Source organism: Phyllostomus hastatus, unplaced genomic scaffold (assembly GCF_019186645.2).
Source record: "Phyllostomus hastatus isolate PE091 unplaced genomic scaffold, TTU_PhHast_1.1 phas_contig_159, whole genome shotgun sequence".
NCBI lineage: Eukaryota > Metazoa > Chordata > Mammalia > Chiroptera > Phyllostomidae > Phyllostomus > Phyllostomus hastatus.
The window spans coordinates 39,649,287-39,676,819 of record NW_025333640.1 but is presented as its reverse complement, the minus strand read 5'-3'; the positions used below and the strand labels follow the sequence as shown (position 1 = coordinate 39,676,819).

The window sequence follows — 27,533 nt, the reverse complement described above, 5'->3', positions numbered from 1 at the left end:
AACAAATAGCTCGTCCTTCGTCGTCAGGACTGGGGGACCGCGACCTCGTGGAGGCCATGCACCCCGTCAAACTGTGCTCTGTCAGAGGCCAAATGGTCAGGTCTAACGAGTCCCGCTCTGACGCAGCAGCACGGGCAGATTTCACCCGGGGGGGGCGGGGGGGGGACCAAAGGAGCTCTCTGCCCTGCTCCTTGAGGTGTAACTAATAAAAAAAAGTCATATATTTGTGCCGTTCGGGCCCATCGATGTAAGAGAACTGGAACTTCTAAGGTTATATTTTTGCCAACATGAACTGAATTAGTAAATCTCGACGTCACCTGAGCGGGTTCCGCAGAGACCAGGGCGCATTTTTTATCCCTTGTGGAGGGGTCGCTACCGTGAGGTTCTTTGAACTAGCTCCTCGGACGGTGGCTTCCTCGTTGTTTAGAAGCTGAGGGAGCCCCGCCAGGAGGGAGAGACGCCTGTCCCCCCCGCACCCACGCCCGAAGGCTGGCCGGATCCCAGGCGGATTAGCCACATGCGTGTGGGCACGGGATCCTGACATCCCCTCGGTCGATACGACGTCAGGGCCATGGTCAACCAGAAACGGAAAATCGAGCGCGTCAGCTTTCCCCTGGCAGTCAGAGGTCAAGGTCAGGGGCGTCAGGACGGCACAGGATGAGTGATGCGCGGTATGTGTTCGCGCCCGTGGCAGCCTGTGCCCGATGGAACTGAGGGAGGAAGACCGGGAGGCGTGGGAAGCAGGTGGCGGCCCCGGTCAGGGCGGCGAGGGCGGGCGGAGCCTCAGCACTTGAACGACAGCAGGCAGGAGGCTGGGTCTGTGAGCAAAGCCCGGCTCCTGGTGGGGCCATCTTCTGTGAACGCACTTCCGCTGCCTGTCCTGGCCCACGTGTCACCGGGCCGGCGTGTACGCACTGCTACGGGGCCAGCGTCCCCATGAGCCACGCGGGCGTCACGTGCAGAGAGAGAAGCAGCGGAGGAATCAGGTGTAGGAATAAATGTCTTCGTCTCCCCCCGCCCACACACACACACAAGTGCGGCAGGACCCACACGTCATCTCTGTCCCACACTCGTTTCATCGGTTCACTGATTTCCAGCTGAAAGTACGATGCAGCTGGCAGTAGGTGCCCTGGTAGCATTCACAGCAATGATGGCTTTGGCCAGATAATCATTTCCTAGTCGTAAATTTTTTTTAAAAAAATCTTAAGTCCTGGCTGGCGTAGCTCAGTGGATTGAGCTCGGGCTGCAAACCAAAGTGTCCCAGGTTCGATTCCCAGTCAGGGCACATGCCTGGGTTGCAGGCCATGGCCCCCAGCAACTGCACATTGATGTTTCTCTCTGTCTCTCTCTCTTTCTCCCTCCTTCCCTCTCTAAAAATAAATAAATAAAAATTTAAAAAAATATTAAAAACCTCATGAAGCAGAGATTTGGCAAGAATTTCCTAAGTATAAAATTTCTGACGAAGCAGGAATTTTGCAAGTGCCCGATTCTGCACTTTCCCTGCAGCCAGGGCAGCGGCCGGCTCTTGCCCACCGGACACACGCCAGACCTCTCGGCACAGATGGAATGGGCGACACGTGACTGCCATGCGTCCATCACGTTGTTTAAGGGTCCGGGGCAAAGCCATTTACTGAGTCCTCCAACCCTCCCGCCTGCAGAACGTGGGGCTCCCAGCGTAGGGAAGGCTCTCGTACAGCCCTCCCCCCCGGCTCGCCCTCTAGCCCCCCACACTGGCCAGGCCCACAAGAAACTCCCAAAACCAGGCCCAGAGCAGCTGAGCCTCGTCCGGGCTCGGGGCGGGGGTCTCAGCCCTGCCCCACCCACTCAGGGCTGGCTCCCGCTGTTCTGGGGGGCTGCCCCGTGCACTCACTTGGTGTCAGCAGCACACCCCACGGCCCCCCAAGTTGTGATGACTCAAAATACTGCCAATGTCATGCCACATGTCCCCCGTGGGGCCTAGTCACAGAACCGTACAGAGGAGCGCTCCTCAAACTCTCTGCAGAGAAACACCGTGGTTCCCCAACCTGTTGCTGACTTTGTAAAATACAGTAAAAATGAAATACCTAAACCGACCATGCCCTCAGAGGTGCCGCAAGGCCGAAGCGCCATGAAGGTCTCAGACCCTCCTGGTCCCCTCACGGCCTGGAAAGGGGGCTCAAGCGCCAGGATGGCCTTCCAGCCACGCTCTGGGGAGCGCTTGTAGTCTCGAATAAAAATGTCTTTGGTCACAGGTATTTAAGGTCCAGATACAGAGAACGAACTCTCTAATGCCCCTGGCACAAAAGGATGCCTGCCATCAGAATGGCACCTGAGCCCTGAATCAAGTATCACTGTGATGTTATACATAAAACCCCAAGATTCATGGTGGGCGGCGGGGGACGGGGAGGTTGCACATGGAAAAGGGGTGAATTCTTGGTGGGTCTGGGCGAGGCCCCCTGGGGGTTCATCATCCCACTCTCTCTGCTTCTGTGGGTTTGAAATTTTCCTTGTCAAAAGTTAAAAGAATTTTTATTTTTTATAGATTATTTCTTTTTAGAGGGGGGGAAGTGGGGGGAGGAAGAGAGGGAGAGAGACACCGATCAGCGGCCACTCGCACAGGCCCCAGTGGGGCCGGGCCCACCACCCAGGCTCGCGCCCTGACCAGCCAGCTCAGAGCCTGGTGTTCCGGCTACAGGGGCGCGGGCAGCTCCGCCTGGCCCCACCTGGGGGGGCCGGGAAGACGTCTCTCGCTCAGACTGAAGCAGGACACTGCGGCAGGGGATAAGAACCCCCTGTCGGGGGGCTGTGGACGGAATAACGCGCCACACCTTTGAAGGAGCCCCCTGGGGAAGTGGGGGGCAAGGGTAGTGGGGGGGCGTGCTCTGGGACAGCAGCAGCCCCCTCCCCAGCAGGGGCCTCAGGGGACCTGCAGGCACGTTTGCTGATGAGGGTTCTGAGAACAATGGGAGACTCGCGCATTGTAGGGAGGGTTCTTTGTAACCCTCAGAAGAAAGGAAATGCTGGTTAAGTGGAAGACGGTCATTATCGAAATTATCCGAAGGGAAACTTTTAGATATTTCTTTCCCTGCATAATAACTCATGGTTCCGATTATTTTTTTCTCAAAAATCTTACAAAAGAAGACCAATGGGGGATAAACAGGGAAATTTTATAAGGAAGAAATTAGGCCTACCATCTTAAAAAATCATAAAACACACTCTGAAATATAAGTTACCATGAAAATATAAGGGTATATGGGAAAGAAGTAGAAGAAAAATAAATATAATAAAAAATACAGAGGCTACAGGAACAGGATAAATATACCTACGCAGGTGCACACACAGACACGCACACATCTGCCTACAGGTGTCCATGGCAAAAACGTCGAGTTTCGAACAACAGTCAGAATGGAAGCCGGCCTGACAACAGGCAGACAGGTGGCTGTCACACCTGCCTCTTCGCTCGTCACCCACCGTCTCCGACACGTTTGTCCGTTGTGTCCTAAACACCTGCTAATGAAATCAGAGTCTCACGTTCACAGAGCACAGTCTTGCAGGTTCAAGACGGCCTCAGGTGTCCTTCCTTTGCAGCCCAGGGAGCCTCGCTCCCTGGGGGGACGGTTCTGGAACCCGTGCCGTCTCGGGCACAGTCACCCATCCGCAGAGGCAGACTCACGGAGGGGACGGAACCCCATCCCCTGAAACGGCCCTTCGTGGCCCCTGACCCAGTACTGGTGCTCGCAGACCAATTCAGTCCGAGGTTTCGGGCTCTGCTGCCAGGTGAGCGGGCAGCAGCGGGGGGATCCCTGCTGTCAGACAGGTGCCTGAGGGGAACTTCGCCGGCCCACGCCGCCCTGTGCACCAAGCCAGACGGGGCGTTGGGATCTGCGGGAAACACAAGCTGACCCCGTGCCCCTCGTGCTGAGAAGCGCCCCCAGGTGTGCAGAGCACAGACCGAGGCAGAGGAGCAGGTGGAGGGCTCAGGGGCACCTGCCCACCGACCTGAGCTTTCGGGGCCACTCAGGAACTGGGGGGACCCGTCAAATGCCCCTGCCACTTCAGGGGGTGCAGAAGCGGGGTGCAGAGGCTGAGGTCCCAGGGGAACACGGTCCAGCTGCAGAGTCTACACTGCAGAGGCAGGTCCCATCAGTCCACGGAGAGTCGACTAACGACGCAGCTCGCCTGATCCCAAAAATAACAAGCGTGCTTCCCGGCACAGTGCCGGTGGCGAGCGCAATCCATCCATCCTTGAACAAAACCACCCAGCCGACGCCGAGGTCCGCAGGAGAGAGGGATTACGTACATGCAAGGCCTCCGAGAAGACTTGGTCTCTCGTTCTAAAGAAACAACATACTTGTCCCATTACACAACTTCGAAAACAATAACACAGCAGAAAGGTACCATCACACATGCAACTAATTCACCCACAGCTGAGAGAGCATTTGTTCCAGCCAAGTTCCCGTCAACAGGTGAGACGAAGCCGTCACGCAGCGGGCAGGGGCGGAGCAGCCAGGCCACGGACACGAACCACGGCTCTGAGTCGGCGCAGTGCCCCGAGTGTCCCCTTCCACCTCAGCGATGCCAGGAAGACCCGCTCCCGGCCTGCGCGGGCGAGGGTCCCCCGCCGTCCTGGCGGAGATCACGCCGGGTTGGAGTGTGCGTACGCAGGGTGTGAAGTGTTTTAACAAAACGGCAGTGCATCCAGAAGGCCAGGAAAGAACAAAAGGCAGCCGCCAGCCCAACAGGACCGCTGGAGGGAGCGGGGTGAATTCATTCCCCAAACCCGATGGCTATCCACACGTCCCGACCCCAGAGGTCCCCGCAGAGCAGAGCTTTTATTCATGCAGCTGCTGCCCCAGGTTCCCCGCTCCCCCCACCATGACCCTGAGCTCCATCCGCGTGCACAGACGGGCCGGCTCTTCGTGAAGACCGCCATTTCCAGCGGTGCTGCCTTCTGCAAGATCCCTTCCCGGCCCCCAGAAGGAAACGGCTGCCATCGCCCACAGGACCCAGCAACAAGCCAGAGCTCCCTTTTCCAACAGAAAACAGTGGCGCCTTTTCCCCAGCTAGCTTCTGAGTGCGTGGGGCTCAGCATGTTCTCAGCGTTTCTGGACGAGATCGGTTCACGCAGCAGGGAGCAGGACCCTGGGCGACACTGTGGCCAAGGTTCGCACAGTGACAGTGAACACGGCCGTGGGCAGCGGAGAGATCCAATTCCCGTCTCCGAGGCCCCGGTGGCCAGTCGGGTCACTGGGGAGGAGCCACCGCTCTCTAAGCCCCGCCTCCCTCGCTCTCTAAGCCCCGCCTCCCTCGTCTGCAACGCGGTGCATTGCGCTGCGCCAAAGGGCCTGCTTATCACAGCGCTTGGCCCGTGATGGTAACATCCGACGGGGCGTTTCACGTAGTACGTGAACCTCCGTTCTCCTCTGCGTTATCAGAGTGTGCACGTGAGCAACAGGTTCACACTAAAAAGGGCACACTTTACGAAACTATAACCGGGGCGAGGTTATGAGGAGAGGGAATTATGCGTGGGTCTCTCAATACAGCCACGTGCCTGGAATCCGCTGCCGTCAACAGATGGTCTTTTATATTTCAAGACTCTGCGTATGAATAGATCGCCCTTTATTTCACGATTCGTAGGATGCTTTAGTAATTGACCCCCTTGAATGGAGTACAAGACAAATACAAGGTTCTGTTTCAGAGAGAAAATAGCACGGAAAATGGATCACTTTCCTAAGAATAACGATCCCGCTTTAAAAAGTTAATTGCACAGTGCGTGTCTCGGAGACAAAGCCTCGCTCGGCGTGCGTGTCTGTCGGCCCCACTCCCTCCCACCCCGAAGCGTGTTATTAAGTCTAAAGATAACAGCACCGCAGTGGCGAAGCCGCCGCCAGCCCACACGCTGATGTGTGCCGAGTTCTGTTTTCCCTAAATCTGCAAACTGCTCTAGGCATGCTGCACGTTGAGACACCAGGTTCACGCCAAGTTCACGACGGAGTTCCGTGGACACCACAGAAACAGCCACGTGATTACTGCAGACAGACGGGCCGCCCACCGGGGCGCGGGGCTGCCCTGACCCAGGGTGCCCGGCCCGCGCCCCACACGCCCCACTGGATACGGGACCCACGGCGGCGTGGCGGTCTCCATGGCGGTGCCCCAGGGAATGACTCTGGGGCTGGAGCACCGCTGATCTGAAGCCCCCTCGGGCCACTTACGACTAACTGACACTCTCTAGTCAGCTCAACGAACACCCAGAGTAGCCCCCGACCTCTGGAGAAATTTTAGTGCAAGTGCTTAAATGTCGCTCACCCAGTGGTAACAGCAACCGACACAGACGGGCAACTGGGTTAGCACTTGGTTCAGCCCCGCCCCTGAGTGTGACCCCGCCCCTGTAACCTGCGCGCAGGGAGACAACGGAACCCCCCACAGGACGTAGGTCGGACCCCTACAGGGTGACCCGCCTGCCAACAGGTCCATCAAGAGTGCGAAGTCCCGCTCACTGCAAGCCTTCACCCCCTGCTCCGAGGCCAGGGGGAAGCCGGGGCGCGACAGGGGACCCCGATCAGGGAACACGGCTGCACAGCGTTCTGACCGCACACCCGGAGACTCGGTGCGGGCTGAGGTCCCGGAGACGGACCCAGAACTGCTTCTCCTGCGTCGGGCCGGCGGATCTCGAGGGCGAGGCGGGCGCCACGGAGGCGGGCGGGAAGAACACGGGTGAAACCGCGGTCGGTCACGGATCACACACACACCCCCCCGACGAGGCAGGACGAACACCAAGAAATGCCCCCAGCCAACGTGCTGAAAACCGCAAATGAAGAACACCCACGGGAGGAAACGAATCGACCACCAACCCTGGACCGGCGACGACAAAGTGACTCTTGAGCCTCTTGGGGTTTTGGCAGCGTGGCCTCCCCAACTCTCGGGGCCACGGCCGCCCCCCAGAAACAAGCCCCACAAGGGCAGGACCGCTGCTGCCCCGCCCCCGCCCGAGGCGGCCAGGCAGGGCCCGCGGGATGCACCTCGGGGTGCAGCACGCTGTGTGGATGTGCCGTCACTTCTTAAAGGGGTGACCTGCTGAGTGACACAGTTTTGATGTTGAATTACAACGAGCTTTTGAACTAGGACGGAAACATCCGGAGTCAGAGCCCGCAGATGCGACATGTTAGCGTCCCCACGTAACGGGATCTTTCCTAAACGCAGTCTGTTAAAGCCCAAAGTGTACTGGGGGAATACGAACTGGCAGTGCTTGAGCCTCTAGAACGTTTTTAAGAGTCTCTTTTGGTTCCTGGTATTAGTTCGATTTCGTCCACTCCTAATCTTAATACGCTTTCAAAAAGTTGCACTGCCAGGCAAAGGTCTCTGGATTTTATCTGATGCTTGGGACACAGGGTTTCGAAGTCAGAGCCGTCTGCGATCACGCTGAAGTGGAAGGGAAAGCGGAAGAAGGGTTACGGGCAGCACTTGCTGGGCCGGTATGGTCGCCGGTGTCCCTCGAGGTTCCTCTCCCCTAACAGTGAGGTCCAGGCCCCGGGGCTCCCGGCCTGGGGGGTCAGGCACCCCCTCTCCCATCCCCCCATCCCCTGTGGTTGCAGGGAGCGCACCGCCTGCCCACCTCCCCCACCCCCGGCCCCTGGAGGCAGCCTCGGGAGCTCGAGTCAAGGCTCCGAGATGCGAGTGAGCACCAGGCAGACACGTCATTGCTGCCGTCCACTTGCACACACGCGGGCAGGTGGACCAGGGTCGGCGGGACGGAGGAGGTGTCACGGAACCGGAGGCACACGTGCAGGAGGTCGGGGCCGGCCTCTGCAGCCCGTCAGCCCGGGCCGCGACCTCGCCCTGCTCCTGGCCCGCCCCGGCCTCGGGCTCCCGCGGGCTCCCGCCCTGATGGGGGGGCCACGAGGACACCTGCCCCGCAGGGGCTTCGGCGAGCTCTGCAGCGCGAGGTCCCGGGGGTTCGCAGGTGAGGAGGCCCAGAACCACCCCGGCCCGTGAGAAGTGGTCTCTGCATGTATTTTAACTACCTTTTATTACTCTCATGCATAAACTTTCATTAAACCTTTCTAAATAAGCCTTTATTAAAAAGCAAAAACACAAATGATTGGAATTCGAAACAGCCCACCTTCTTGGGTAGAGCCCCAAAGATCATTTGTTCCTGCAGGGACTTGAACAGCCCCCGCTGGGGTCTGACCCTGGCTGCGTGCGGTGACCATGGAAGCCAGGTGAAGGCCCCCACCTGCCCGGGGCTGGCACAGCAGCAGCTTCGACCGGGGGGACCAGGCCCCTGTGCCGGCACACGGGCATCTTTACAACACGCTACTGGCACGTCTGTGGCCGCTGCACACGCATGAAACGAGTGAACGGCACTGAAACTCGCCTCAACCTCTCCAGCGGGGCGCACCGTGAGACCCACACTCTGAGTGCGCACAGTTGGGTCGCTCCGGCTCCTGGAGTCACACCAGATGGATGCGACGACCGACGTCGGAAGGACAGGCCCACGGACGACCGGCCGCAGTGCGCAGAGGAGTCTGGCAGAGCCTCGGGGGCGGGGGGGCTCTCCCAGCGCCCCCTCCCCGCCCCACCCTCAGGTGTGTCCACCTGGCCCAGGGCGCTGCAGGGCCAGGCCACAGCACCCTGGCCCAGGGAACAGCTGTCACTCCCATCACGTGTTTTCTCCCCAGTTTTTATTTTACTGCGGAGGTGAAACTCGAGGCCCAGGACAGGCCTAAATTCGAACTGCTCTTAGGGGACCCAGCAGCCTCTTAAAATGTGAGAAGTCTGCCATTTACACACGGCCCGTGGGCTCCGTAAGGGCCGGACGTGAAAGGCGCCGTGAGAGAGAGAGGGTGGGGGGTGGGGGGCACGGGTTGGGGGGGGGCACGTTCCAGCAGAGCTGTGGGAAGCAGCCCCCAGCAGGCACGGGACCCGCGGGCCCTCAGTGAGGTGGTGGGCGGAGAGCGGAGCAGGGTGTTGGGCCGACGGGGGAGTCTGGGAAAGCCGCAGTGACAGCAGTCTGGGCGGAGGGACAGAGGGCCTGGGGCAGGAACAGACCACACCAGGCACAGCTGACCAGCCACCGGCTGCCCTGCCGGCCAGCCCCCCACCCCCCGACAATCTACGCCGACTTCAACGTCTCCCCTGCAACCACACTCATTCGTTTGCGGCAATGGCCCCAGGCCGACAGACGCCGCTGTTCCAGAACGTTCCTGGCAAGTGCTTAGCAAGACAGCCACTTGGTATTTTTTAGTATTAAAATGTCACCATCGACTTATTCGAAGTGTGTCCCTCGTAACTCCTACTCCTCCTGGAAAACTGGGTCACAGTTCAAACAATGGGCACCCTTAGGGGGTGTGCATTTTTGTTTCTTTTCATTGTTTTCCCTTTAAAAAAGGCATTCCCCCTCCCCCACAATGTCCATCACGGATACAAACACGTATTTTCAGGAACATCACCTTTTCCCCCTCAGGTGAGTGACAGTGAACGTTTCTCCGGCGAGAACGCTCTCTGCCCCCGTGGCACGGCCGGCGCCGCCTTACCCGCGTGTGGGTCCGGATGTGCATCTTCAGCCCGTCGTTCTTGCTGAAGCCCTTCTCGCAGTACGGGCACTGGTAGGGGCGCTCGCCTGCGGGACAGGGGGGCGCCGCGTCAGACACCGGGGGTGGGGGGGCCCGGGAGGGGGCGCGCCCCGCCGCCCCTCCCTGCACTCTGGGATCCAGGGCCCCCCCCGCCCCCCCGCGCACCAAGGGCTGCCCTCCTGCGGACGGGGACCGCGCCCAGGGCCCGGCCAGGACCCAGAAACTAGTGGCAGTCCCCAGCAGCGGGCCTGACGCATCCTCCTCTCAATACTCGAGCCGAAATGAAATCTCCTAATTTTAATAATTCATGAAAAAGATTTTACATGGATCAAGGTATTAACGAGCTATTTAATCGGTGTGCTGCTCACTGTGAGGGTCTTTGATTGTTTCACCGAGACTTTCCTTCCATTTTTATGTATTGACTGATTTCAGAAAGGGTGGGGGGAGGGAGGGAAAGGCGGGGAGAGAGAGAGACAGACAGACATCAATTTGCTGGTTCACTTCTCCGTGCACCATTGGTTGGCTCTGGTGTGTGCCCTGACCAGGGATCGAACCCACAAGCTCGGACGTTCAAGAAAAAATTGACGTGAACATTTTCTCACTAAACTAGGAAACGCAGAGGAGTCCTTTGTATCCGCTTCTTTCTTTAAACGACGTGCTGGCCGTCGGCAACCTGAACATCCACTGGTGTTTTCTCCAAACACACCCAGCCGGGGACGGACAGAAACACGAGGGAAACTGGAAAGGGCTGAGTTTAGGCTGATTTTTAAAGGTGCCCCAGAGTGGGGACCCCGTGAAGCAAATTCATTCATTCATTCACTAAATAGGTTTTTTTTGGAGCACCCGCCGCCTTCCAGCTCCCGTCCCGGGCTTTGGGAAGGGAGTCAGAAACACATGCGCAAAAGCACTGTCTCTTCGATTTTACTAGTGAAACAGGAAGACGAGGAAAAGTTAAAAAGAGCACAGTCATTTCAGGTATGACAAGCTGCATGATTAAAATGAAACAAAGAGACAGTTCCAGGAGAGACCCCCGCGGGCGCAGGCTGAAGGGGGGCCTGGCGGGGCCGTCAGAAAAGGCCGAAGGGCTGAGTGGAAGCAGCCCCCCGACGCCAGCTGAACAAGAACTTCGAGCACACGTCTGATGGGCCCCCGTCTTGGCACGATTTTATCGCACGGGGTTTGCCCCCAAACGCTCGCAGCTGATGCGCCTGAGAGGGACGTGGCTTAGGGGACAGGAGGGGGACGCTCAGGAGGGGGCTGGGCCTGCCACAGGGACACCTGGGTGCCACGTGGAACACCGGGCCAGAGCCTGGCCCGGTCCCCAAACAAGTCCCCTCGAGTCTTTGACGGAGAAAACGCACTGATGACAGCCAGCAAGCGCTGGCAAACGTGGCCAAATGCAGCGGGGAAACAAGCGGGTTGCAGTTTAATGCAGGTAATTATGATGATGATTTGTCAGGTCATCGTTAGTACATGTGCTGTGAAGTTCATTAAAGACGTGAGGAGGCCTCTGGCCCTCGGGGCAGGAGTCACGTACTGACAACAAGGCAGCGTCGTGAGTTCGGGGAGGCAGCGAAGGGGAACAGGTGTGTTCCCAACACAAGGAGCCAAAAGCCACCGATGACTGCCCACCCGACGACAGCCACACAGCCACCTCGACGTGCGACATCGCGACACAAATCCCTCCTGGAGATCCATGTCTACGGAGTGTAGAATTAATGAAGACAACTCTTGCAAACCCCGAGAATCTTAAATTAGAGATCTTGACATTCTTAAGTCAGATCGTGGGTTTAATGTAAGAGATACGCTTGACCACCTGGCCAGAAGGCCCAGAGGACCACATTTCATCTCCTGCTGATAAACACATCAAGTGCAACAGACCAATCACCAATGGCCATGATCGCCTTTGAAGATGAAAAATGTTAAAAAAAAATTATGTTTCATTTTAATTATATTCTACCAAAGCTTAAAAAGGAAAGTGTACATAAAATAATCCCTATGCTTTGAAAATATTTTCAACAAGCAGGAAAGCTTAATATGTAATGTAAACATTTCAAGAGATTTTGATCAAAAATAAAAATGGACCATTTTCAGACATTTTAATAATTTTAACTTTTGTTTGGTCAGTCAGTATATTTTTAAAAGCTATGTGGATTTCAGAGAGCTCTCATAATTCTCTGAAAAGATGAAAAGATTTACATACATAGCAAATGTAATTTAAGATGCAATAAAGTTGTAACTCTTGCTTTCAAGGAATCCAAACTAAATAATGTTTAAGTAATTAAATTTAAATAATGTTTAAAGGCTTTGGAGTTATAGTTTCACATTCTGCTTTTGGCTTTTCTAACAGAAATCGATCTTGGAGAGGGCAAATTCCAAATTTAAAAAACAGTGCCTCAATAGTGTATGTCCCATAAAAAGCACTCCACAAAGTTTCCGAGTGGTCGAACTCTGAAACACAGGTGCTGTATGGAATTCTTCAGAAGGACGGTATAGTTCTTTTCCACACGTATCGTTGGATGGGCTTATTTTGCTTCTGTGAACTAAGGAAACTGTTGCAAAACATCAACGTTGGCTCATTTTAAATGAAAATTAAAGCCAAACGCATAACTGTGCAAACTCCCCCCCATCGCTGCCCTGGTTCCACCAGGGCACCCCCAACCGGGGCGGCACCCCTGACCCCGGCGCCTGGAGCGTCCGCCCAGGGCAGACTGCGGAGGGCGAGACGCTGCCCTGACCGACGCAGGCCGCTCCCGGCCGCCCTCGGCACGCTCCTGTGGGTGGAGACGCTTCCCTTTCCCTGCGGCGGACAGAGCCGTGGACCCCGGCCCCACTGCACCGCACCCCACGCCGCCCCTCTCGGAACAAACGCCCGTGCCCTCCGGCCCTGCAGGGTCTCGCCCGCTCTGAAGAAGCGAGACCCGAGGACCGCGTCTCGGAAGAAAGACGACCAAAATCTGAACTTGACGTTTGCTCTGGAAACATTCACGGGGACACTCGGCCTTTAAAAGTCTAAAGAGCTCGCTGTTGTCAGGAAACGGGCGACAAAATGTGGAAACTGGGAAGTGACTGAAGGAGGGAACTTCACTTCTCAGACGTGCCGCTGGGCTTCCTGCCGACGGGGCCGGCGAGGAGGCCGCGAGCCTGGGTCCCCCGGGGCCGCGAGAACCCAGAGACCGGCTCCCTGCGCTACAGACTGGAGCCCCGGTAAACCTTCCCGGCCCCGAAGCAGGACTCAGGCTCCCAGAGACACAGCACCAGGCTCTCCCCCAGGGAGGGCGTCGGCCAGGGCAGAGAAAGCCCCCCCACCCCCGGACGGGACCCAGTCTCCTGGGCTTTCCGGCCCGGAGGGAAGCGGCAGGGCCCCGGACCAGCAGAGGCCGCTGCCAGCACCGTCTGACAGTTTCCCGAAGAGACCGCCCACATGGGAAATCACTGCAGCAAAAAACAAACTCCCGTTCACCGGGGGAGGGCCACCTAATCCTAAACAAAATGTGGAAAGCGTGCTTTCAATGTTCACCCGTGTTCATAATTGCTCTGTTGTCCATTTTGTGTGTCAATAATTGCCACACTGTCATGCAGTCGTTCAGAGTTATTTATAGCTGTTTGTCAAAGCAGCGGCAAATGTTCTGAGAAGAATGGCTGGACTCCTTTAGCGAGAGTCGTAGGGAAGGAAGAGAACCAGCGGCGACAGTCCGAGCAGCACCGATGCTGCACCTGCAAGCTGACCGCAGGCATTCACGGAAGAATCGGAGATTCCCCGGTGGGACGGTGGTTTCCTGCCACGTCCCCGCCACGGCGGGCACGCCAGCCTGGACCGGGAGGGCGGCCCAGCCCATCTCCCTTAACCCCGAAAGCTGCTCCGAACCGGGGGCAAGTAATTCACCCCCGGCCCCGGGCGCCAAACCCCCAGAGCAGGCCCCGGAGTCTCCCGCATCATTTACTAATGAGGGCACCGCCGTCCCCGCCCGCAGGCTCCGTGCCGGCTGACGCCAGTTCCCCTGGACCCTGAGCGGCGGGAGACCCCCGGGGCCACCGCCGTCACTCCAGCGCAGGACACCCGTGATGGGTGACAGAGCCGCTGGCCCACCCGACCACAGGCACCCGCCCAAGGGTGCCAGTGACAGCGGCCCCGACGGACAGCAGCCCCTCGGCCGTGTCCACAGATGATCTGCACGCTGCCGCCCACGGTGACAAAAAGAGCTGGTGACAGGGACCCTGAACGGAGGGCCGGACGGTGTGCCCGGGAGCGTGCCGCCTGGGGTGCAACCCAGCAGGAGCAGCAGGAACGGGCACGGCGAGGTCACAGGTCGCGGCGCCCGTGGCCGTCGCCGGGCACCCAGCACGGGGCTCCGCACGCGCCTCCCGGGCCCCGGGACGAGGCTGTGGGGCCGGGTCTGCCCGGCCCAGGCTTCAGAGGAGGACGCGAAGCTCTGAGGAGATGGAGCAACGCACTGAACAGACCGAACGACTCCCTGCAGCTCCGCAGGAGTTGCGCACCTGCGCACTGTGCTACAGAGTCACGCGTGGGGAGAAGACCCAGGTGCAGGGCACACCCGTGATTTTCGACGTAGGCACTGCCTGCTCACCTGCATGGCTCCGGGCACCCCCCGCTCACCTGTGTGCTGCCGGGCACCGCCCACTCACCTGCATGGCTCCGGGCACCCCCCGCTCACCTGTGTGGCTCCGGACGTGCACCCTCAGCGTGCCGCTGCTGGCGAACTTCTGGCCGCAGTACGGACAGACCTTCTCCTTCTCGCCGGTGTGAGTCTGGGCGGGGCGGGAAGACAGGGCGGAGGGTGAGTGCGGAGCGGGGGGCGGGTGGAGGTGACGGAGTGCCTCTGACCACGGCGAACCGCTCTTTCCCGGATTACGTTCCATCGCACTGATTTCGTGTCCCCACGAGACCTGAACCCGTTTATCTATCACGCGCACCCCCCCCGGGGCAGGAGACCCGTTAGAACCATGCGTCCCCGCCCCTTCCAGAACAGCTCTGTGGTGGACTTCCTGAGCCTGTATGGGGCCCCCCCAAAAAACCAGTGATGCAGCAGCGCCACAAGGACAGTGCCCGCAGCGAAGCGCGCGGCCAGAGCGAGGCCACGGCCCCGCCCGCTGCCACGGGCCCTCCCACAGGTGTGTTCCCACATCCTCTGTGTGCCAGCAACTGCCGAGGGGAGGACTCATCTCAGCAAAGGAACGCCCCCTGCACGCTGCTTGTCTGGCTGGGCTAACCGGGCGCAGGACAAAGACTGTAAATCTGAGTCGACCTTTCAAATCCGCAGCTGTTACCTGAGTGGTCGCTCTGAAGGGGCGGGCACTCCTGCCCTCACACAGCTCTAATCTGCGCGCTGAACGAAGGCAGATGAGGAGCATCAGAAGCGAGTTTTCATGCCTCGCGCCGCTCAGAACGGCCGGCATCACAAAGAAAGGAACCAGCACGTGCTGGCGAGGGGGTGGGTTTGGGGGGCCCCCGTGCATGGTCGGTGGGAACGCGGACTGCGGCAGCCACCGTGGCAAACGGGGTGGGGGTCCTCACACAACCAGAAACGAAACTGCCTTACTGCCCGGTGCTCCCACTTCTGGGCATGTTACTCTGCCATAAAAAAGAATGAAATCGTGCCATTTGTGACAACGTGGGTGGACCCTGAGGGTATTACGCTAACCACAGTAAGTCAGACAGAGAAAAACAAAAGCCGTGTGACTTCATTCCCGTGTGGAATCCAAAGGAAGCAAAACAAACCAAACGGAAATAAACCCACAGACGCAGAGGACAGACGGGCGGTCACCAGGAGGGCGGGGGGTGGGTGAAGGGTCAACAACACGGGGACCCCTTCGTGTCACACAGATGCCTAATCATAGTCTGTATGCCTGAAACTTACACAGCGAAAGAAAGTTTTAAAGCAGTTTTCACTAGAATGTTTCTAAGAGAAAAGAAGGACCGTTTCCAGAAAGAAGAGACGGTTTGGACATTTGGAGACCCGTCCTTGTGCCAACATTGAAACAGGCACCGCCCCTCAGTGGGGGCTGGGGGGACCTCTTGGAGCCCAGGGCCCGGGTGGGGGCGGGGAGGGCGAGGAGGCGGCCGCCGCCTCAAGCGTCTGCGCGGTTCCCGGGGGCTGTTTCAGAACTGCTCCATCCCCACGATGGAAGCATCACCGAGCAGGCCACGTGGGTCAAGGGCACACCACGGCGCTCCCCGGCCCGGGTGTGGGGCGGCATTTCTGCAGATGGCGGGCAGGAGTTCCCACTGGACACGCCGTGGGCAGCTGAAGGAAGACCGGGGCCCGTGTTGGGCAGCGACAGTTTCCCAGGAGGAAAGGGAGGGGCTGCCCCCTCGCCCCCCACGCTCTCGTCCCCCACCCCCGCTCCCGTGCGCAGTGTGACGCGGCGGGAGACCCGGCCTCACCGGCATGCACTTCGTCCGTTTTCCTGTTGGGACGACCCCCGGAGTGGGCATCCCCGCTGTGCGCGGGGTGTTCAGAGAGCGCTCTGCATCCGCCTGGGTCCGCGTCAGGGCCCCCGGCTGCTGCCTCCCCCGGGAGGGTTGACCTTGCCCTCAAGTCTGAGGGACACAGTGTGACCACCCGCCGCCGCCCCTGCCAGCAGCCCCGCCCACAGCAGACACTGCTCTGAATCCCCACGGGGCACCCCGAGCTCCCCAGGTTCACCCCAAGTTCTTCACCGCTCGGGACGGCCCCGCCCCCGGCCTCTCAGTGCTCCGTCTCAGGCAAGCGGGACGTTTCAGCGCATCACAGACCACGTATCTTCTCCTCCCCGACCCCCAGGGGCACGCACAGTCCTCTGGATCCGCGCCGAGCCGTGCAGGAGCCGTGTGCGTCTGTCACGGTGCCGGGGACCCTCCCCGCCGGGCGGCGGCGGTGCGCTCGCACTGTCTTCACGAAACCCACAGGATCCCCCGCTGCCTCACCAGCACTCCGTCGTTCACTTCCCCGGCCTGAGCTGGACTCTTTGGCCACCCAATCCCTTCCAAGTTAGCTTTGAAAAGTACAGTTCTTAAGGCACCACACGTTTCTTTCTAGAACACCCGTGTTGATCTAAAACACCCACGAGAACCGAGCAGCTCCGCTCCCCGAGCCCCCGGCCCGCGTCGGCGCGGCGCAGGGCTGCGTGGCGTGCACCAGGCCCGAGGTTCCCACGGCGCACGGGGGGCTCTGCTCTGAGCCAGCGAAGGGAGCGGCCCTTCTGCAGAGCTGGCGCTCCCCGCACGTCCCGTGCGCGTCATCCTGGCTGCCTGCCCGCCTGCCTGTCGGGTGCACACGCAACGTCTGGGCTCCGTGACACGCGCGCCCACACGGCTTCAGCGTGCGACCCCCCCCCGCCCCACGGCCGCTGCGACTCACCTTCTTGTGGCTCCTCAGCACGGACGGGGTCACGAAGGCCTTGTTGCACAGCTCGCACCGGTACTTCTTGTGCCTCTCGTGCACCACCTGCACGTGCACGCTCAAGGTGTCCTTCCTCTTGAAGGTGGCGTCGCAGTGATGGCACTTGAAAGTCCTCTCACCTGAGGGCAGAAAGTCGCGGGAGGGAAAATAAGAGACGTGGGTGCCGGGCCCTGCCAGCCGCCCCTGTGCGCCCCAGGGTTCGACCCGTGCCCCCGAGTCGGCTGCAGAGCCCCGGCCACCTATCACAACACAGAAGGTCGTTTTCCGCAAGAGACCTCGTCCCTATTTGCCGGGCCACCGCGTGACTGGTGGGAGGCCTCTAACCTCCCCACAGTCTCGGTCTCTTCAGGTGGAAAAGGTGGGGACTGAACTCATTTTCTGCAGGTGCCACAAGCTTTCTTCAAGTTCCCAGGGCAGGGGCTGGGCTTGGAGGTAAGCAGGTTCTCGTGGTAACCAAGGGCCTCTGCAAGCAGGGTGACACATGCTGGGGGCCCCCCTTTCTTCCCTCAATCCCTTCCTGTAGCCTTCGGGGGGTGGGGTACAGGCCGGCCTGGCCACAGACAGACAGCCAGGAGGGAGGCCCCCAGGACGGACGGGAGTGGTCAGGGCGGCCTGCCTGTTCTGGGACAGAGGAGGCCGCAGCCCCCTTCTGGCCCCTGCATGGTCCGAGGAGCTCAGTCTCAGGTGCCTGGTCTCAGGTGTTTGGTCGCAGGTGTTTGGTCGCAGGTGTTTTGGCTCAGGTCCTTAGTCAGGCCTCAGACAGTTTGTGGGGTAGGAAGCAGGGGACCCCAGAGTGGCAATTCTCCTCCTCCACCCTTGGGTCCTGGGTGCGGTCTCTCACGGTGCAGCCCGGGCCAGCAGGGAAGCCTCGCCAGGACTGTGTGCAGGACGTTCCTGGCGCTTTTCCAGCTTCCACAGAACGCTGTCTCCCCAGCGGACACCACCCACCTCGTCGTGGTCCGCTTCCACTACGTTTTTCAGGGGTGAACAGCGCCAGCAGAAGACGGCGATCCCTCTCGGGAAGTCATCAAGTGCACGTGGCCCACGATCGTACAAGTGAGACAGACTAGCACGAGCACGTATTTCCCCTTTCGGAGGTCAGTCACGTTAGCGCCCACTCACACGCCCACGGCGATGAGACACACAGGTAACTAACTCTCCACGTCTCAGAACGGGATGGCTCAGCACTGACCTTCCCACTCCCCTCCACTCTAACCGGCACAAGTGCAGAAACGTGAGGGCAACATTGTGTCAAATACTTAGAAGCGTGGGGGCAACATTGTATCAAATGCTTAGAAACATGAGAGCAACATTGTGTCAAATACTTAGAAGCATAGGGGCAACATTGTGTCAAATACTTAGAAACATGAGGGGGCAACATTACATCAAATACTTAGAAATGTGGGGCAACATTGTATCAAATACTTAGGGCTGTGAGGGTGACATTGTATCAAATACTTAGAACCATGAGGGCAACATTGTATCAAATACTTAAAAACCGGGAGGGCAACATTGTATCAAACACACAAGCACAGTCTATCCTCAGACACCTCGATCCTTGGCTTCAAACTGAAGAGAACCAAATAGGCTGAAGCCCGAAGTTCTGGATTTCTTCTTCAGAAAATTCCTCACTGGTATTAAAAACAAAATTTCATCTTTCCAGAGAAAAGTGTCCTGAGCACCAGGCCGAGTTTACCAGTCTCTGCAGTGCGCCCACGGCCCGCTGACGTAAGCCCCTGTTCTGAAGTCCATCCGTCTCTTCGCAGTCTCTTTCCTCAACCCAGGGACAGTGAGGCGGCGTGGGGACTCCTGCGGCTGCGTGACAAGCTGTGTCTGTGAAAGGTACAGCTGTCCTGTGTGAGGAGAATGGCGAGTCATGCTGAGAAGGTCCCCCAGGCCGGGAGGTGACGGCAGACAGCCCGGGGCCACAGCGCCAACGTTTGCATGGGCACAGATGCACTTGGTCACCATGGCTGCCCTCCGGGGTCATACACACTTCGACAGCTTTACCACGTTGGTTCTCAGACGCCGCTGAGGACCAGAGAAATCTTCTACCAAGATGCTGTCTTGTCCACTGCCGGGACTGAGCGATTACTTTGCTTTCCTCGGAAATACTAGAAGTGTCGTCGGCAGGACAGGTTGCATCTCTAGAGGATGTTCTGCTGTGTGAACGACTTCAATGAAAAGCAAGACATGGAGGTATCACCGGGACACACTGTTTTGTCTTCGATGTCAGATGCCACCGAGAAGGGGCCTCTGGGGACTTCAGCGCCGGGCCAGCGAGCCCCGCCCCCCACCCCGCTGGGCTGGGCAGAAACACTTCACTTCCCGGGGCAGAGCGCGGGCTGTCAGCCACAGAGCCGTCCCTTTGCCACTGATCCGGGCCCGGCGCCATGTGCGACTGCCAAACAGGCTTTCAGGGTGACACATGGGAAGAGACCCCTGAGCCCGAGGACAAGGGAGAAGTCAGAGCGGAAGCTGCAGGGCGGGCAAGATGGGCAGCAGCCTTCAGACCTGGCACCAGGTGCCCCGAGGACACCCCGCCTTGCTCGGCGACTCCGGAGCCTCAATTCCCCCGACTAAGAGGTCAAGTTCGATCTGTACCCCGGTCCTTCCCAACCTCGCCCGTCCGTGAACTCGTGGAATCACCCCAGAGTCCGCCTGCTCCTTGCATCGAGGCACGCATTTCTCCCTGGGAAGCGCCCACATCGCGATGGGTCTGGTTGGCGTGTAAACCCACGTCACTGCGGCTCGGAGCAACACGGAAAACGCCACGGCCCCCGGAATGTGGGCCCTTCCGTTCTCGAGGGTCTGAGGCATCTGTTTTGGAGCAGCTTCCAAAGACACCTCACCGCGCACGGGAAATGTCCTTCTGTGTACGCACTTCGGCCGATGAGAAGACGTGATATCACACACAATGTCTCACGAAGGGGTCCGGCTGGGGAGATGCAGGAAGAGGGACGAGAAGACGGCAGGCGGACGACCGGCGTCACGCGCACGGCAGACACCCCTGGGCCTGCCTGTCCCCGGGCCCTGCCCCCCCCCCCACCCCGCAGACTCACTGTTGTGGATGAGCAGGTGCCGGTGCAGGGAGAACGGCGTGCGGAACAGCGCCTTGCACTCCTCGCACTGGAACGGCCTCTCCTCGGAGTGGGTCTGCGGGCAGAGAAACCGAGTCAGGGGGGCGCAGGACCCGGGCGTCCTCGCCGGAACCGGAGTGCGGGCTCCAGAGGAGAAAGGGTGTGGGGGGGGGCAGCGCAGGTGATGTCCCCTTCTCCGGTGACCTTCTCGCACCCTGAGGCCATTCGCACAGACACGCTGTGGCCACGGGACAGAGCGGCTGCACTTCCAGGTCCTCACGCCGACGAGGAAGCTGGCCGGGGGCGCGGGCCGTCCCGCCCACAGCCACACGCGGCTCCTCTGCACGCTCACGGCGACCGCCCCCCCATCCTCCCAGAAAACTCGAGATTTCTCCGAGGCCGAAGCCCCTCTGTGGCCCCGCACCACAGGCTGTGGCTGCACGGGGCCAGCCTGTCACCACACAGGGGACCGCACCCGCCCCTGGACATCAGTGAGTGACATCAGGTCCGTTTTCACCCCAGGGGACGCCTCCCCCTGAATTAAACCAGAGTGTCGTGTCATGGTCCACACCAGGGGACACGCATTAACTGTTTATTCTCCACCAGATGCTGACACTTTCCATGAACTACTTCACCAACTTCTGGCCGTGACTCGGTGAATCGGAATACTGTCGCTGTCCCCATCCACAGATGGGAAAACTAAGGCTCAGACAGTTTCGGTAATGTGCCGGATGCCAGGCAGCCGGGATGCGGCGAGTGCCCTGACACGCGCAGCCAGCACAACTGCTGGTGAGCGGGGAACGGCAGGAACCCCCCCCCCCCCGCTGGGCCCCACACTCACAACCGCAAACCGCAGAGCAGAAACCGGCTTCCCGTTCTCGGCCAGCGCTACCCCACCCACCCGGCGCGAATCAGCGAATAAAGCCCCCTCGGCTGCGGGGGGCAAGGGAACGCCAGTACCAGACATCGCAGTGTGTGTGCTCTCTTACGGCAGTAAAGTAAGTCACACAACCAAGGGGTCTTTATGATGCACGTGGCACAAAAGTAAGGGGGATGAGCGAGAGGAAAGCCACTTTATTCACAACACTCGTGGTGATTCACGCACTCTCCCAGCCCAGGGGACGTGGTAACAGCCAGGATGCAAGCGTGACCCACGAACCCAGGGCCGTGGGGAAGCTGCCTCACGCCGGGCGTCAGCTCTGAGAGCACGGAGCGAGGGAGGGAGAGCGAGTGCCGGGAGACAAGGGCGAGCTGCGGGCACTCTGGTGCGAGCTGTTTACGCCGCAGGAGCTCGCAGTGACAGGTGGGGATAACCAGGTCAGTGACACAGAGGAAAGAATAGGTTTTTTTTTTCATTGCACGTAAAATATACAAACTTCTAGCATAGGAAAATATGGCATTTCAAATTGATAGGAAAAGCATAAAATGTTTAGTAAGTGGCTCTTAGGCAACTCTACAGACATTCAGGGGGGGAAAGTCCCGTTTATTTCACGCCCCTTGGAATAAGATAAATTCCATTTAATTCAGGTGTCTTTAAAAGTTTGGAGTAGAGCCCTAAGCTTACTAGAAGGAAATACAAGTGGATTTTCATATCATTTTGGGTGGGGAAAGGCATTCTAAGCATGTCGGAAACCCAGGTATTCCTATGAGAGAAAGAATTAAACTTTAAAATGCAAGGGGAAAGGTTGGAAACACCCCGTTGCTTTGGGCTTCCACAAATATTACACGCCCCCCCCAACTCATGCCTGTCTGTCTCGCAGGCCGGGGCCAAACAACTGGGAGGTGTGACTGACAGCGTGATTTTGAAAGAATTCGGGGCAGCAAAGTGCTCTGGGAACCAAAGCCCGTGCACGTGGAGACGCCGGCTGAGGCCAATCGCACGTCGGGAGTGGGGACCCGTGGGCGCACGGCCAGGGGAACAGCCACCTCGGTCACAAGACTGGGGCACCACCACGTGAACGGGGAGGACATCGTGTGTGGGAGTCTCGGTGGGGAAGACCCTCGGGGGCCACCCGAGCTGGGGAAGGCGCAGGAAAAACAACGCTGCCGTCGGTGGGTCCACGGCTTCTGTCTCCAGGACACATTTCACAGGGACCGGATACAATGTAGCTTTTTACCAGAAGGCGGAGAAGGCAGACAAGCCCTTCCCGGGCATGAACGCCATGACCCTTGAGCTACAGAAGAACGTCCCTGCGTCGATGCCAAGCCGCCACGGACGTTTATATCTGTCAGCAGCAAACGAACGTGTCCTAGGACTCGGGCGATGCAATGGGTCCCTCTGCGCAGCGAGTTTGATCGCTGCTGCTGCTGCTGCTGCAGGTGCAGGAAACGCACGAGCAAGCTTGCAATGGTATCATAGCACCTAATAAAACGCGCTGAGAACGCCCCAGCAGGTCCGCAGCATGGTTCTTGTATAACAATTACCACCAAATTAGCACACTTCTAGCCACACACACCACACATTAACGTCTCGAGAGCAGAATAAAAGGTTCACGAGGGCCATTCGCCGTTAAGAATGAAAACCCGGACCAGCGGTAATAACCATGGCTCCACAGCAACGGAATTTACTGGAAGCGGCATTCCTCTTCAGGTCACGTAGAAAGCAAGCAAACGTCCATAAAATCCGGGGGAAACACATCGCAATAAAAATAAACTTGGAGAAAGTATCCCATAAATATGTGTTAGAACTACTCTTTGTTTTTAAGAGTTTTGCCATGAAAGTCTCCAGCCCGCACATCATAAGCACAGCCCCGCCCCGCCGGGTCACACGACGACGCCGGGGCCACTCGAAGCGTGTGCCGTGCGGCTGCGTACAGTCTGGGTCGGCCGCACAGCCAGCTTCTCCACGAGGCTCCTTCTCTCCCAGCGAACAGGAACCGGAGGGATTGGGGAGAGAGACCCGTGTCTTTACACTCAGCACGGGACGAGGCGGTCCGTCCCGCACGGAGGATGACGGTGATGAAGTCTGGGGGACGTGCTTGCAGAACCAGGGCCTCGCGTGGCCAGGCCCAACCCGGCACCGCCTCGCAGAGGCGACTCCCTGGGCTCAAAGCCGCCACCCACGGGGCCGGCTACCGAGATGCCCCAGGGCCTGAGGCGGACCCTCGTGAGGGCACGGGGTTTGCTCACAGGAGGGGTGACTTCAGACTCGCAGAAGAAGCCTTCCTCCCGGACAGCACTTCCGACCCTCACTCAGGACCGTCCCCCCCGCCCTGCACGGAGACCCTGAAGTCCCAACCACGGAGGCTGTGGGCACCACGCCGCCCATGGGCTCACAGGCCCACGGGTCTGCGCCGGCTGCCGCGGATCAACCCCCCGACCCCCAAGCTCCCCCTCCCCTGCTCGGCGAAGCTCTCTGCGTGCACGGGCCCAGCAATGGTGTCCCTTCACCCGCGGCCCAGGTAACACCCGGCATCGTCCCGTGTTTCCAGCGGCGGAGGGAGGGGATTGGGCACCACGGGCCCGTGGAGCACCACTCACGACTCCTGCGGCGGCGAGCGAGGAGACGAGGCACCCGAGGTGAGGCCGGAGCGGACAGCGGCCCACTGGGCACCTCCCCAGGAGAGGGTCGGGGACCGTCTTCGTTTGCTACTTTGGAGCCCTCACGGCGCGTACTGCGGCGCTAGGCCCTGACCCGCGACCTGCTCAGAGGAAGCCCGGCCTGACCTGCACTCTCTCTCACGCTGCCCGGCGGGGACCAAGGACGTACATCCTGCCACAAAAATCCAGCGCACACACACAGACACGGACACATCCTCCCACTGACTGACCCTCTCCCTCAGGTGTCCTGTGCCGTGTGCAGAGGCTGTCCACGGCCCCCTGAATGGTCCCAAGGCCCACAGAGTCGTCACGGCCCGGACCACCGCCACAGCACCCGTCACCACCCGAGGCCCCAGTGGAGTTATTGCAAGAGAGGGCGGGCCCAGAGGTCCCCACGGGCGTCTCAAAGTCCACCTCCGGAAGGTTGTTAAAGGGCTGAGAGAGGGGGGCTTCTGTTGCACGAGACACACCTCTGTTCCCAGGGCCTGGGTCCCGACTCCACCAGGACCAGCGCCCTGCGCATGCTCCACCGTCAGGCGCGCACCCCCAGTTCCAGAGTCTCGGCTGGCCCAGCCGCCCAGTCCTCTGGCCCGTGGGAGGCGGGCCCCCTCCTCCCACGTTTGCTTGAATCAAGGGTGACAGGGAACAAAGTGGAGGGCGAGGGCAAACTGAGACGTTTCTTCTCTGTGGTTCTGAAGCACCTCTCCAACCGCGATTCACGGAACCGGAGCGTCGCTGGGTCCAGACGGCCCTCACTTGGGCTGGCTCCCACGACGCGACTACAAATCAAGGCAGGGAACCCCAGGAAGGGCCGGGGGTGGGAAGCCCGACGCCGACCCGTGTGACTGGCAAGAGGGCGGAGCGAGTAACTCGGTCTTAGACACAGAGATCCCTCCTCAAAATCTCACTACATATCATCAGCATCGCAGTGGAAGGGGATATTCCCTTTCCGAGGAAATCCAAATGTCATTTTAACATTTAGCCCCCTACTTGGGGGGTTTAACATTGTAACCCCCAAAGTAACGCAAATGAGCACAGTAAAGACGCAAAGGTTGTTGCATAATCGAAAACCAGAACGAGCTCATTGATTCACAGTAACAGCCTCGGGCCGTGCTAAGTAAGCCACGAGGATTGGTCTGACTCCTAACGGTTTTTCCCTGCTTCCTTGCACGTCCCTGATTTTCCGTTTCCTCACCGGCCGCTGCCGGACAACCGCAGAAGAAAAGTGGACCCGCTGCTTCCACACGACCCCAGAGACTCCCCCAGACAGTCCCCGAGAGCCCGGCAGACACGTGCTGGGGCCCCGGCCCAGGGCGCAGCTCGGGGGTCTGCGGCGGGGGCTGTGTGCGCCTCCCGCCTGGGAAACGACGGGCGTCGCGGTTGCAGTCCTTCCCGGGACGTCGCTGGCCCTCTCCCGAGACCTGTGACCTACGGCCGACGGGAGGAGAGGGGCCACAGAGACCCCGGGCCAGGCTCCCCTGAGGCACAGAACCACCCCTGCCCCCGAAACGTGAGACACTCATGGGTGTGGGTCGGTCGGCGTCACCACAGAGAGCATGAGCGAGCCCCAGAGACAGAGAAGGAAACTGGCTGGAGGAGGGTGACAGGGCGGCAGCTCCGGAGGGGGGCGGGGGGGCTGCTGCCCCCAGCATACGGGGCCGCGGTGGGCGGACAGCGGCGGTGAGGACGTCAGCAGAGTCAATCTGGGACCCCCGCAATCCAGCCTGCTTGTTCTTTGGTAAATCTACCTTTCCTTCTTTTTAGATTAAAACTGAAATCATAACTTTTTAAATGATTTCAAAAAAAGATGGCTTTGAAAGTTTCTGCAAAAATATAAGAATGACTACAGTGGACCATTGCACAACACAGGTTTGAACTCCGTGTGTCCACGTGTCCACTCACACGTGGATTTTCATGCCATAAACACCGTAAATGCATCTGTGCTTCCTTATGGTCTTCTTAACCTTGTCTGTTCTCCTTTCGTTTCTTCTTCTTACTTTATTGTGAGAATGCCCCACACAACACGCACAACCTACAAAACACGCGTGAGCTGACTGTCATGTCCTGTGAGAATGCCCCACACAACACGCACAACCTACAACACACGCATGAGCTGACCGTCACGTCCGCGGTGAGGCTCCGTGCCAAGGGCGGACCCCCAGCGCCCAAGCGCTTGGGGCGCCGGAAGGAAGGAAGGAACCAGCCACGCAGACGGACAGCGTGCACCTGTCGCTTAGCAGCAGCGTGCTTCTGTCGGCCACAGCCAGTAAGCAGATACTGACCACACCACACACACATCTTAACACACCATGCTAAGCCGCCGAGTCTCGTGGGACAGGTGCCGGGAGTCCGAGTGACACGCCACGCACCGCAGACCCAAAGGGGCGAGGTGAAACTCATGCGGATCACCACACACGCCGAGGTCGACAGGGAAAGCTGCAGGACGACGACGTGAAGAGAGTCCCTCAGACGGGGGTGGGGGGGACGTCAGAGGGGTCACGCCGGCCGGGGACAGGTGTCAGGCTGTGTTGGGGGCAGGGACGCGGAGACCGGAGCCCAGGCAGCCGCAGAGGCTCGCCGCGGTCAGGGCGCGGGGACCGGGGGTGACCGGGAGCGCACACCATGGCCTCCCTCGGCTTCGGGAACCGGCTGAGACCCCGGGAGCAGGTGCGGGCCGAGCCAGGTGAGCTCCGGGTGGGTCCACCTGGCAGGAGGGGCGGCAGGGGGGAGTGACGGGCGCGAGGGTGACGACGATGCGATGACAGCGACGCGGGACCGTGGCAGTGGCGACACTGTGCAGCAGAGGGAGGACTCTGAGCAGGGCCTCTGACGCCCACCGGGGCTGAGACCAAACAGCGACTCGGGGACCGGGCTGTGCCTCGGGGACGGGCAGAGACAGGGAGCCCCGAGGGAGAGGCCCTCGGAGGCAGGAAGGGTGCAGGGCCGTTCCGGGACGCGGTTCGGTCACTGGGTCCACAGGATGCCCAGCTACATGCCACATGGGCAGTCGTAAGTGGGGGTCTGCGGCTCGGGGTCAAAAGGACAAATCACTGGGAGTTCATCCGTGTAGAGCGGACAGCAGGAGTCGAATTTGCCGTCGGCACAGAGGACAGAGAAGAGGTCCCGCCAGAGTGCCCAGGAGCCCCCCCTCCCAGGGAGTGTGCCCACGCCCAGAGAAACCGGTGGTGGGGGTGGCGGCAGACCCACCAGTGGAGACCGCAGGACCCCGCAGAGAAGACTGTTCCAGGAAGGGGAGGTGAGCAGGCATGGCCAAGGTCACAGAGCTGCATAGTCAGCCCAAGCCTCAGGGAGGGTGGGGGGGCTGGGTGACAGTGCGCCCGTGGGGACAGCGGCTTCAGCAGAGAACGGAAGGCGGAAACGGGGTCCCACAGGCACGGCCCGAGGGGGGCTGACATCGCCACAAGATCCTCTCTAGTCGTCCCAGGGACAGCCCACCCCCCCCCACACGCAGAACCCCCTTTGAAAGACCAAGATCATGGGAAAGCACCCCACCAGATCGGCAAGCAAAGCCAGCGACCCCGTAACAGGCCTTTACCTTCTTGTGATTCTTGTAAACATTCCTGTGGGCGAACCCCTTGCCGCAGAGCTTGCACTTGTACGGCTTGTCTTCGCTGTGGATGACCTTGTGGGCGCCCACCTGGTCCAGCCGCTTGAAGGATTTGTGGCAAATCTCGCAGGTATAGGGCCGCTTCTCTGTGGAAGAGGAGCGGAGACAGTCTCGTCTGGTCCGCGCGGAGGAAGGGACCGGGACCGAGACAGCCTCACCTCGCCCAGCTCCTCGCGGGTGCGGGGGCTAGCGCGGGACCCGCACAACTGAACAAAACCGACCCATCCGCGCCGACGCGAGCCTGTGCGCGGTCACGCGGCCAGTTGGCTCTTTTAAACGTCCCAGGCAGCTCGGGTACCAAGATTGGAATTTGGTGAGGAAACAGTGTTTC

The 27,533-nt window shown here is 59.5% G+C and overlaps 1 protein-coding gene across 2 annotated transcripts in view; it reads right to left on the bottom strand.

Moving 5' to 3' along the window:
* PRDM5 (PR/SET domain 5) overlaps positions 1-27,533 on the bottom strand; it is a 70,660-nt gene that overhangs the window by 2,383 nt on the left and 40,744 nt on the right. For both annotated transcript variants that reach the window (XM_045831293.1, XM_045831294.1), the window contains 5 exons: positions 27,131-27,288; positions 20,017-20,110; positions 16,913-17,073; positions 14,228-14,321; positions 9,513-9,598 (listed from right to left, as the gene is read on the bottom strand). In XM_045831293.1, the coding sequence (XP_045687249.1) occupies positions 9,513-9,598; positions 14,228-14,321; positions 16,913-17,073; positions 20,017-20,110; positions 27,131-27,288 (593 nt within the window). The remainder of the gene's footprint in view (positions 1-9,512; positions 9,599-14,227; positions 14,322-16,912; positions 17,074-20,016; positions 20,111-27,130; positions 27,289-27,533) is intronic.